At 42.5% G+C, this 12,960-nt stretch overlaps 1 protein-coding gene across 4 annotated transcripts in view; it reads right to left on the bottom strand.

Annotated features, from left to right (window-relative positions):
* The window catches only part of Tmem131l (transmembrane 131 like), a 145,183-nt gene that overhangs the window by 39,154 nt on the left and 93,069 nt on the right, over positions 1 to 12,960 (bottom strand). For all 4 annotated transcript variants that reach the window (XM_037206687.1, XM_028894287.2, XM_028894288.2 and 1 more), the window contains 8 exons: positions 7,532 to 7,609; positions 7,185 to 7,338; positions 5,656 to 5,714; positions 5,254 to 5,362; positions 3,384 to 3,477; positions 2,728 to 2,881; positions 2,159 to 2,329; positions 752 to 821 (listed from right to left, as the gene is read on the bottom strand). In XM_037206687.1, coding sequence (XP_037062582.1) covers positions 752 to 821; positions 2,159 to 2,329; positions 2,728 to 2,881; positions 3,384 to 3,477; positions 5,254 to 5,362; positions 5,656 to 5,714; positions 7,185 to 7,338; positions 7,532 to 7,609 — 889 coding nt within the window. The remainder of the gene's footprint in view (positions 1 to 751; positions 822 to 2,158; positions 2,330 to 2,727; positions 2,882 to 3,383; positions 3,478 to 5,253; positions 5,363 to 5,655; positions 5,715 to 7,184; positions 7,339 to 7,531; positions 7,610 to 12,960) is intronic.

Genomic DNA, 12,960 nt, shown 5'->3' on the forward strand with positions numbered 1-12,960 from the left:
GCTGCACCTTTTAGGGTACTGTGTAGGTCAGGGATGTGGAAGGACAAACAGCGGTTCTCAAGGAGGGCACAGACCAGATTGATCCTATACAATCCATATTCACGAATTGGTCAATGAGTACCTCACCTCTACACATCTGCCCTGTACTGTCTCCACTAATGGAGGTGCTGGGAAGAAAAGGTGGGGGGTCTCCCAAAGGTAAATCTGTACTTTAAAACTCTCTTTACATCAGAAATCTCAGTAAATCAAAGTACAAAGATAAAAATAAAAATAAAGCAAAACCTAGGCTCAACTTCCAAATCACTACCAAGGCCTTCAGTTTCACAAGACACTTAGCACCTCCTGACATACAGGGATAGATATATACATATATCTCACTATGATCTAAGTCTGCAGATAAAATTCCCAATGATGCTAACTTCTATCAGCTTTTATAGAGTCCCAATTTTCCAGTTTTTCCTAGAGATAAGGCTGCTAAGATCAAACAATATTATTTTGTAATCTCTCACAAAAGCACAAGCTACATAAGAAAAAGAGGACATTCTTATTTCTATAAGTACCTTGGCTAAGTCTGGAGGATTATCAACTATTCAGATCATTCTGACAATGATCATGCTCTCTAAGCATAGAGTGTGATGGAATTGCTTTAGCAGAATTATTAATTAATTCCATCTATTAATGCTAATTTCTCTCACTGCTTTCCATTCCCCCCAAACTGCGTGCTACAGAAATCCTAAAGCAAAATACTTACCTGTTTTTGATTTTCCCATGAAATAATGCATGCCACAATGTGCTATCACTTCAAAACCCAGACTCCCTTCCTAGATTGAAAAGTAATATATGAATAACTTAAAACACAACACTCAGCATAAAAATCCTAACACACTAAAACAGGAAGCAGACATTAGCCTCTACCTCAACAGACTCCCCTTTAACCAGAAGCCAGACAACTAAGAAGCGATTTCTTTGTTCCTTGTCATCTCAGAGGCATCTGGGCTGTGCCTCACAGGGTCGCTACAATGGCTTCTATACAATCATCAATGCCTACAATGACAACTTACAGTGGTGTCTATACAATCATCAATGGCCGGAACTACAAGGATTTGGAACATTTGTGGTGCTTTTGTGTTCTACTTGGTGGGAACTGTACGCTAGTCCTCGAGACAGAATGCTGATATCTACTAACTTGCAGCTACCCTCCTACAGGTCTGGAGAGTGTTTCTAAGTCCACATGCTGCTGAAGCCTGCCTCCTGCTTCCTTCATTTAATCAGTTTTTATATGTTTCTCTTGATTGGGGAAGGGTTTTATTAAGAAATCCCACCTGCTTAAAATATGACTAAATGGATGAACCTCACACTCTTACTGAGTTTGATGTGAAGAGTCTTATCTTCACATTCTCAGCTAAAGGCAAGGCATTTCTAACTATGAAACATCAATAATAAGAAGTGAGAAAAAAATCATAAAGATGGTTGCATGAATGTCTCATAGTGAAAAACCAGAACTCAGTGTTATACAGAATAGCTTGGCTCAAAAGGAAGCAATAATTAAATGAAAATAAACATTAAGAAAAAAATGAGACATGCTTAAAATAATCTTAGCTGAACACAATTTGCCCAGATTTTAGGAAGAATTCTCTCGTGAACTTTTTAGGCTTTACACCAGACCCATAAGAAAATTCAATAATTATCAGCAACTGAGAATCACTTAAAAGAAATCTATCTAAAACACTTAATAATCCGATTTACTTGAAGTCCCTGTATACATGTATTAAAAGTTCAACCAGGCTTTCTACAGTAAGCAAATGCTCCTTACTTCCCAGTCTTTGGGAATGGGAGCTAGGGACGTCGCTCAAGAGCAGAGCATCTGCTCAGGAAATACAGGACCCTGTGTTTGCTCCTCAGCAGCGAAGAGAAAAATGAAATCGATCAGTCTACTGGTGATGATTTAGTCTATTAAATAATCATTATTTCACGAAAAAAAGCCTTTCTAAGTCAAGATTTCCACATCTCAACAAGTCTAGCATCTAAGATTGGCGTGGTGATGTCCTCCACTGTCCTAGACAGCCTTAAAGAAGATGAACTTCACTGAGTTAATAAAAGCCAAACACAAGCGGATACTGCTAAACGACACTACAGCACACGGTGTTGTACACAATACCTTGGTTGGAGCCGAGAAAATCTGCAGAGGGATGGCAAAAATGGCACCTGTGCTCGTGGTAAGAAATACATTGGTGAGCATGTTTAGGAGAATGCCTTTAACAGCAAGTTTCAAAGAAAATATATTCCAGCAGCCTGGGGGTAGAAATAAAGGGCCAGGGAAACTCAGAACCTGAAAAGAAAAAAAGCGAGAGAGGTTACTTCCTGACACTCGTTAGGACTAAATCATTATAGGATAATGCTAAATTTGTTCTATCGTCTGGAAATTATAATTTTACTCCACTCATTCCAGATCAAAAGTCAAATATCTATGATTTCAAACCAAGTTTCAGTTTCAATGGACACTAGTGTAGATGTCACAGCAGAAACCTTGAAATACTTTGTGAAACCATGTATTTTAATCATCAACAGGACTATGAATTGAGCTCCTAAAAATAACTCTGAAAAAAAAAACTGTATTTGCTTTAAAAATTGTAAGTCAAATTAGGTGTTATAAGTATTGGTTTCATAGCACAATATTAAACAAAGCTTAAACTGGACTAAAAGTTGAAGAAAAGGGACTGTGTGTACCTTTAAAATGTGCTTGGCCTCCTTGGAAACAAACACATCTTTTAATACAATGCTATGGTCAAGATGGCTGCGGTACCATACTGACCACACTCCTGTTGCATTCTCCTGCCTCTCTATGTGAAACTGGGCTGTCGAGGCATCCACTCGGAAATACCTGTGAACAGAAGACATGAAGGGGCTAACCCTGAGTCAACACAGCTCTGTCCTCTACAGACCCTCCAAATGAGGAAACAGGAGCAGGAAACATTGTCTTTGCGCTAGTAACTATCAACAGCATCTCCCTCAGCCTTCTGGCTCACCCATAGAGAAATATAGGTAAGGCTGAAGTGACCCAGCCTTGACCAGGCCAAAACCAGGATCTAAATACAACTCAGAAAATACTGTAGAGGCAATATTTGCAGAGGCAAAATTTCTTGATTATCTGGTACAAAACTACACCCTAAACTGAATTGTTTAGCCCCATTTTTTCCATTTTGCATTAGTTTTGCTAATAAGGGGAAACCAATCTAGAAAGAATCATGCAGTAACAGTCATGATTTTAAAGCATCGCCAAATGATAAAACAACAACAAAACAAACAAAAATCTGTTAAAAAAAACAAAAAACAAAAAAACCTAACCAAAACCCAGACTTCAGGAAAAGCCAGAGTGAGCTCACCCCTGAACCACAGGAGAGGAGAGGCATGCTCTTAGTGCGGGGGCGTTTTTTCTTTTCCTCATATCCACAAGTCCACTGTCACATGAGGTACCTGCTATGGAGACAAAAAACAAATGGGAAGCATAAGTATCATCTTTCCTCTTGTTAAACCTGAACAGAAATGAGACAGGGTTTACCTAGACATCTGTAGTTGCCTGTGCTGCCTCCGTGAACAGTACAGAGGGAACACAGCTCCTTCAAGTTCCCATTTTACTCCTCACAGTCATCCGGAACACAGCATCTACACCCTTCCCTCCCCCTTTTAAACCAGCCTCCCAAGTCTTTCAGGGAAAACAGAAGTCAGGACTTGGAAGCCTTTCCTTTACAAAGATCTGTCTTCACTATAAATAAGCGGGAGGTCCTCAGCACAGCAGGACAAAGCAGCTCACTTGGCCGAGAAAGAAGAGCATGGCAGGAATGGGGAGGCATGAAATCAAGTGGCCCAGGGAAGAGCCCTGGCGAGCGCTGCAGAAGCAGCCGCTTACACAGACAATACTTTCAGGCTCCTTTTGATCCAGATCATGACTGTTGGTGAACTCTTAGCTCACGTACTGAAACTGCTTCTACTTAAAGAGCACATGGTTCCAAACCAAATTCAAACATTAACAAAAACCCATCGAAGTAGAGCCCACCCTTGTCCTACTTCCCAGTTATCTCCGACAGCAAAAACCAGTGCCTTCCTGAGCACCCCTGCAGGTGTGCTACGCATGTCCAGGGACACTCGGAGCCCTTGAAACACCTCATGTCCGCACTCTGCTTACAGGGTGTGCCCGGAGGCCTCCTAGAAGCTGCAGGTGTACCCTCTGTGCAGGAACAGGCTGAACCAGCATGTCAGGGGCTCTTAGGCCACTCGGCTGCTGTCAAATAGGTTTCTGCACACAGGCTTTGGTTTCTTTGAGAAGGAGGCCTCACAGCTGGCCTCCAGTTCCTTGGGCTCAAGCAATTCTCCTGTCTGCACGACCACAGTAACTGACTACAGACACATGCCACCATACCTGGCCTAGGTAGTTTTGAAAACCCAAATATCTGTAGGGTACATTGCTGAACTAGCACTGAGGATTGAAGCATTTTAAATTTTCATAAAGATTAATCCATTTCCCTCTCAACAGCCCGCGTCAAGTCTCAGCAAAAACACACATACATTTTTCCTTCCTCATTATAAAAACAGAATATGAGTACTCTTTTTTTAATCCTTATTGAGCTCTATAATAAATTATATCCTACTTGCTTTAAATTGAAGTTCTTTAAATATGAGTGAGCCAGGCGGTGGTGGCGCACACCTTTAATCCCAGCACTTGGGAGGCAGAGGCAGGTGGATCTCTGTGAGTTTGAGGCCAGCCTGGTCTACAAAGTGAGTTCCAGGAAAGGCGCAAAGCTACACAGAGAAACCCTGTCTCGAAAAACCAAAAAAAAATGAGTGAGTTTGGGCATGTTTTCCTGTGATTTAGATCCACAGGAATTCATTTACAGAATCCTTTTTAACTCTGAGTAGGAATCTGAACACAGGGCTGTATTTAAACTCACTATGGGCATCCACCATCACATTTTGTCAAGTAACTGAACAGGGGCCCTGCATTTCTGCTCCCTGTGAAAACAACAGAATGCACACACTCAACTGCAAGGTGCCAAGTTAAGCCTGAAACTCAGAATCCTACAGGTATGGCATAACACAGGCGGCATCCACAGCAGTCTTAATCACACCAAAAAGGCTGTGGTTTACACAACAAGACTCACGTGGTTTCTTTAAACTGTGCCTCACCTGTAGCTGGAACCACCCTGACTGAACTGCCCACGAGCCCACTGGAGAACAGGCAGCAGTTGAAAGGAGTACCTTTGCAAATGAATGAAGCAATTCTTGTGAAGTTTGTTGTGGAAGTGGGTAGCAGTACCGGTTCAAACTGCAGAGCCAGGGCATTTTTCTGGGAGAAATGATGTATATCCTACAACAACAAGAAATAAATCCAAGTTACTCCTCTCAGCCAGAAGAGTATCAGGAAACAGCATGGAGCAAGACTCCCAGAAACTGCTCAGCAGGTGTGTCTACAACAGCAGAAAGGGGGTGCTGACAACCTCCACATAAACAGGGGTTCAAGCAAGGAGAGTGGGTTCAAATGACAGCAAATGAGAATAGGACACAAAGGCCTCTGCATCTGCTCCTGGGAATCCCTAAGGACCTGCAGCAAAACGCACACTCGTAATTTCAAATTACTTATGTACAAGCTTCAGCAATTACCTGTATCCAAATAAGGCTGTTTCCTGAATGCAATACAAACATATTTACTGCAGATTCATCTGTCCAAAAGAATCAGAGCAATGAGGTTAAAACAAAGAACCATAGACTCTCCACAACTCAACCCAGTAAAATACATTATACATTTCTAAAGAGACAAAAATGTTTCTACAACACTGAAATTGAATGGAAGAGCCATTTTTCTCTGGCACCTTCTGGGGTGTATGCATGAGTGAGTCCAGTACTAGGGATCAAAGCCAGAGCTTCATGTACATGGGATGGGTCTTTTAAGTCACAGGAAGAGAGAGCCTTATGAAAACAAAAAAAAAAAAACCAAACAAACAAACAAACAGAGAAGCTGCCTGAACATATGGGTTCTCACACGCTAAAGAACATGCAGGACAGAAACTGACATACTTTGCTCTGTCTGAAGGACAGTAACCAACTAGAAAGCTTCAAGCAATGCTATGCTCTCCAGTTATCTGGATTGCCACGTGTTTCCTCATTTAAACCAACACACTGGGAAGGAATTAAACTCTAGCATCTCAGAAGGCAGGCTTCCCTTTATCCATCCCCCATGGGACAAGGGTCTTCTCAGCCTGGGTGCCTACCTGCCCATTACTAAAACCAACACACTATAAACTGAAGAACAGGGGAGTTCTGTCCACTGCTACTACATCCAACTCTAAAGACTGGAAGGTCGATGATGTTTGTTCAACAATTAAAGCTGTAGAGTTCAGTAATGCATGTGGGAAGCTACAGGCTCAGTCCCCAGCATGAGACTGGTGGCGGAGAAGGAGAAGGCACAACACACACTACACCGCTGACTGCTAATAAATAACTATGCTTTTCTCTATCATGTGTCGTTTCTCTGAATGAGTAACAGATACCAGCACAGCTGCTGTAACCAATATGTAACAGCAAATCCCACATTATCAATCTCATGCATCACACAGTATGTATCTCCTGCAAGTGTTCTTCAAAAGCTGAACTGCCAAAATAGGCTACTGTAGTAAGCAGGCCACGTTTCCAAAGAGGAATTCTCCTCCGAGTTGTCAAACATCCAGACACGACCAGCTATCAGCTACTAACCATGAAACAGCCTGGTCTGGGGAACTGAGCTTCTGCAGCCCAGTCCACTGGAGTAAGAGTCAAGACTTCAAACCCTTCGTGAAGATTTGGTTTTAGGCAGTCATACCCATTTCGTTTGCTTGCTATCTGCACACTGCCAAAAAAAAATTATTCGCAAGGAGACTCAAAACAGCTTGCGGTGGTCACCTACTTCCCTGAACTAACATGGCCTGAGTAGCTGCAGACAGAACTAGTTCCTGTTGCAATCTACCTGAAGCAGAGGCTCCTTGTCTTGATTCTTTGACAAGACTGAATAACGATGTAAGAAAACCTAGACATGCTGCAAGAAAAAGGGTCTACGCTTCAGTTTTTGGCCGCGCTAGATGGAGACGGGCCAGGAGCTGGGGCACATCCCACTGAACTACAGCCCCACAACAGAAACTGGAAAGATCCCCCCTTACCTGTGGTCTCAGACTCAGCAGTGGCTACATAAACAATAGAGAGGTGATCTAGCAGGGATTGAGTGTTCTCTTCAGGTTGCCTCGAGGAGTTTTCCACAGCTACAACTATGCTCATCTCCAAGGGGAAGGCATCACCAGGCCCCAGATAGCAACTCTGAAATGAGAGGTGTAGGGAAACAAGAAAAACTCAAAAACAAAAAGCCATCTGAACTTCGTGGTTGCGAAGTTTTGAAAAAGAGGAACACTTAAGGTAACAGCATGTTTATGGTGAGTGTGCACCACTGTTTTGATTTTGATTTTTAAGAAGCAGGAAAGAAAACAGGGAGATCTGCTAAATATTGTTTTACCTTTAATTGCTGACACACTTTATTATGTAAACTGCATTCCAGTTGCACCCGCAGGAGGGTAGTATTAGTGGTTTCTGCCTAAAAGAAGAAAGAGGCAAAAGAACTTAAGAGGAGGCTAAAAGCATAATCCAGCCTTAACAGTAACAACAAACACTGAGTAGCTTCTAGATGCTGCATGTTATTTTTTACTGGAAATATATTTTGCTATCACAAAGCTTTATACTCTAAAGGAAGTAATAACTGAAAGTTCCTAGTAAGACAGGAAGCACGTACGCTGTCCCAAGTATACACATGAATACTGTCTGGGATGTGTTTAACATTGGGTTTAAACAAAGAAATATACTTTTATTTAAAAGTGCATTTACCCAGTAATAACCAACTTACTGCTTTTTACTTATTTTAAGGTATGTGTGTGTGCGCGTGTGTGTTCTTTCCTTATGAGTATTGGTGCCTAAGGAGGCCAGAATCATTAGTTTCCTTGGAGCTGGAGTCATGGGGAGTTGTGAATCTCCCTATACAGTGCTAGGAACCAAACTGAGGTTCTCTGCAAGAATAACACATGTTCTTAGCCATCAAGCCATGCTTGTTTGGTTTTGAAACAAATTCTCACAGTATAGCCCTGGTTGTCCATGAACTTAGGATCTTCCTGCCTCAGTGTCTTGAATGCTGAGATTATGAGTATGTTCTACTATACCCAACCAGTCTGCTGGGTTTTGTTGTTTTTGTTTTGTTTTGTTTTCCAATGTGTGCCTTCTTTCAGCTCAATAAATACTAGAAGCCATGACCCTGGAGTGTGATAGAAACCTCAAAAACAGATGTCCAAATGTGAACTGCTTGTCATTTTTAACATGCGAATGAGCCATGAATGGAAGACAAAAGAATAAGAAAAGAATGCAGGAATCTGTCAAGTTCAAAGATCTCATCCATAGGGGATGAGTTCTTGATAGAACGTCACAAAAATGAAGTGAACACCCCAGTCGAGGAGACACAGCTGTCCAGATGGGGAGATGGGTCTGCAGACAGGAGAAGAGGAAAGGAAGTCAGTAGAGGATGCAAATGTCAGGAACTTGACCCATGAGAGCTTCTTTTGCATGAGGTCTCTATCATAGTCCTTATAAAAGGAACATATTCAGGCCAGGAGCCAGGGTCTGAGCATTGGAAAACCTCAGCAGAGAAAGGAAGCTTGCTTAATTATGTGTGAGCATCTGACTCCAGGCGGAGATACTGTTAAATAGAATCACAACCATCAAGTTTGATTTGCTAGTATAAGCCTTGCTCAAGTACATCACATAAGAACGCATTATAGGGGCCAGGGTGTAACTCAATGATAAAGCAAATGCTTTTTTGATATTTGTGAGGGCCTGGGTCCATTGGTTCATTCCTCAATACCAGAAAGAATTACTTTAGCTCATTCATACAATTAAAGCACAGAAAAATTTAATAAAGTATGTTACATTTTTAAGTACAGTACAACATATTTAAGACACTTTGAGCATGTAAGTGAAATCACACAGACTTACAAAATTACTGCTAGTAACTAATAATCTACAGAGTCTGAAACAGAAGAATAATATGAGGGTGTGAGGGCAGCCTCGTTGCTCCATCTGTCCCGCTGACCTCCAAGGGACACTGTGATCTGGCTGGCTAAGGAGTGTCTTCCCCCCCTCCACGTGTGCCCCTGTAGAGTGGGACTGCATAGATGCGGAACATTTCTCACTCAACATGTGGGCCACGGAGAGGAGGACCCCTCTTCAGTCACGGGCAGAGGGGTCTCCGTGCTCCCATTAGAACCTCCACACAACCTCCCAAAGTAAAAGTATGAACAAGTCCCTCAACCAAAGACAGGAACCAGAAAGGTCCACCCTTGGTCCAAACTAAAGGGCAGTCTCGAGTAACAGCCTGGTTCAACAGCATCCTCTTCTAACAGTGGTTCCTCCCTCTTGGTTTTCCCGCTTCTGTATCCTGACCATCAGGCACGGCTGATCTGGGGGCTGTGTTTCCTGTGCTCCCCTCCCCCACCTCCCAAGGAAGCTCTCCAACAAGCTGGGCCTTCAGCGCGTGCGTTTCTGCAGTGCAGGCCTTGCTGCACTGGCGGCGGCCCCGAGCTCACCCATCATCTCAGCACCCCTGTCTGCCAGTCCTGTCCTTATTCACATCAGTAAGACCTGAGAAACCAACTTCAGTTCACTGTTTCACCCTCCGTTAAATTAAGTCACACTGGCCTCCTCAATCCCCCTTACATCCTGTGCATGTGTCTCCATTCCTAACACAACGGAGGGCCAGGGTGGCAGACTGCGCCCCTAGCCTAACTCCAGTCTTCTGTCTGTTTCTGGAACACAGCTGTGCACCTTGCTGTCTGCACCCTGTCTGCTCTGCACACAGCAATGCCCAGTGCCTGCCACACAGAGTACCGAGCCATGATAACTACACTATCAGTCACCTAGAGAGAAATTCACGGTACAGTGACCTCCTCCCAGTCCCTTCCACTCCACTCTCCGTACTGCACAAAGAATGAGTTCCCATGGTGACCCAGGCATGGTGGTCACCACCTACCACCCAAGCATGTGCAGGCTGAGGCAAGAGGCCTGAAAGTTCAAGGCCAGCCTGGGCTACACTGTGTCTCGAAAACAAGCAGAACAGTCTGTTTTTTTAGTTGAGTTTCTTTAACCCAAACTCCATCACACAGTGACTTGCTGAAAACCCTTCAAGGGCTTTCCTAGTGTCAAATTCTTTCTTGAAATTACAAAGTGTAGTCGCATCTACTTTTCCCTCCATGTCCACACTCCGGCTTCACTGTTCTGGTTGGCGTCTTTGAAATTGCTGTTCCTTTGCAGTGAACCCAGCCTTCCTACCCTGCCACTTACTATCAAATTGACCCTTCATGCCTCAGCCATAATACCCCCAGAAGCCGTATCTCAATAACCAGCTATCACTTACACACGGACACATTACCTGACTTTTTCTAACGTTCCTGACTTACACCGTAACAATTTGGTCAATGTCTACCATCTCCAGTAGATCATAAGCACTCAATTCCATGCTTCTACCTAAGCAGGCACTTGATATACGGCTGGTGACCTAACAGAGGGTGTGTGCAGTCACAGACACCATGGAACTGAGAAAGCTTGAATAGGCAACCACCTAAAGGGAAGAAACACCAACATAAAAGAAAAGAATAAATCAAAATCTGATACTTGGTGTGTTCTTTTGACCTGAACATTCCAATTTTAATGGAAAAAAAAACATATCAATATATTTTCAAAGTACACATTTATAAAAAGGTGGGTTTAATTTTAAAAAGTTTTCTTTCCTCTAGCATTTCTCCAAATGGAGAAATAACATTAAGAGTTCAGAATGACAATTTAAACATGATTAAGGATTAAGAACACGGTGACCTGATATGATTTAAAAGCAAATGCTCTGTTATTCTAAGTAAATCTTTGCATGGGTGATTTTTATAATCTGCCAATTTAAGCAAGACTAACACACTCAGCAGACACCTAACAAATAGAAATCAATAGAGATTGAGTGGTTTTTGTTTGGGGGGCTTGAAAAGAGAAATCTGTTATTTTGGAGTATTTCCACATACATCACTAGCTCTTTTGAGTATGAGACTTATGTCTAAACACAAAATTCATTTACTTATGTTTCATATACTTTATACATATAACCTGGACATAATTTTACACAGTACTTTAAAAGTAATTTTGCCAGTGGGGGGAAAAAAAGTGTATACATTGAACTATCACATTTGTGGTGTCCTGCTGGGGCTCAAGATTTTTCAGGTTTTAGAGCACTCTGGATTTCAGATTCTCTGATTTAGGGAGACTCAAACTGTACTGTTTTATTTGTGATTGGGTATATTTCAGAACCCCACAAGGGGGAGCTCAAGTATGTCCATACTGCCTGTGACCTGAGTGGATTTGTCAAAAAGAAATTGAAAAGTTGACATTTCTTTTGCAAAAGAACAAAATCATTGCAATCTCAACCTTAACAGAGAAACCAAACAACCAAACAAACAAACAAACAAAACAATTCTCTATGTTTGAAACTTCTCATTTCACTTTAGTAAGTTAGTGCATAACAAATGCTAGGTCTTTTACTTAAAAAAGAATATGGCCGTATTCCTTTCAGACATGGGGGAAATACAGCTTGGAGGGGGTCAATACTTATCAAAGATCCCGGAGCCAGCTAATGGAAAATAGGGGGAAAGTTCTTTTTGTAAACCAGCACTTTGTTGAAGAAATTGGAATAGATTGAGTCTATTCTTCCTACATAAAAGACCAGACATAAGATTTTAAAAGCCATTCCAAGATACAGCACTCAAGAAAGCAGAAATGCTAAAACCACCTTGTACAGAGCCTCGAGGTTTCATAGTAAAGGAGTGGAAGGGACTAAGGAACTGAGATCTGATGTCATCTCAGTTCTCTTGCTGAGACATTTAGGGAAAAAAGAGTATGAAGTTCTGAGACTGTGAAATAAGATAAGAAAGAGAGTGGTAAAGCCTTAAGTCCTTTCGACAACTTCTCCCAACAGCAGCGAGCCACAAGATGACCAAGTACAATCATCCGCAGCACATGAACAAGGCACTTGAAACAAGGTTTCCAAATGAAAGCTGCCCTGAAAAGCCCCAGCTTCACAACCTATCTTTCTCAGACACCTTCCGTAGCTTCTTTTCTGCCAACATGCCTATCAGTATGAACGCAAGCTCTGTACGGCCGTGGGACATTCCAGTTGGCAGCCCAAACACATGGGGTACTACAACTGAGTCTGCTGAGGAGTGGGCCTTGTACAAAGTGAGAGCTATCCCGGGCCCTGCCCCTTACATACAACTCTCGGATCCTATGACCAACTCTCATTCAGTGTACGACAGACAGACAGGCGCGGCTGTTTCTCCCCGATATTAAACAGTCACTCTGTTTCGTCCCCACCACTAGTTTTTATCCTCAGATTGGGGATGACTAGGCCCAGAGAAGAGAGAGGTGGTTTACTTCTATTTGTTCATTCATAATTAATGTACTTCCTTCATTTAATTCCACAACAAATAATTTAGATGTTTGTGGAAAGTGGCTTTTCCCCCATTAAAGCTGAGGAGGAAACGCCTTTCCTTCACTCCTTCAGTTTCTAAGAGAAGTATTTTGTTTCTAAAATACTTCAAATTCTTTTCATCTAATGTAACAATTAGTTCAGAACCCAAAGTCTGGGAGGGGAGGGGGGACAACGTACAATTTACTACCCCTCCCTCAAATTTTCCAGAAATCTTGAAGGACGGATGCAGGCAGTCTAGAGTGAGGTAACCTTTAGACAAGGAGATGGATCAACCCAAATGCAAGCGGGCTACGTTATGCAAACAATTTGGCTGTCCCATTCCGTCCCCCCCCCCCCCCCGTACCCCCTCTCCTCTTCCTGACCACCATGAGGTGAACAGC

The sequence above is a fragment of the Peromyscus leucopus genome, chromosome 6 (assembly GCF_004664715.2).
Source record: "Peromyscus leucopus breed LL Stock chromosome 6, UCI_PerLeu_2.1, whole genome shotgun sequence".
Classification (NCBI taxonomy): domain Eukaryota; kingdom Metazoa; phylum Chordata; class Mammalia; order Rodentia; family Cricetidae; genus Peromyscus; species Peromyscus leucopus.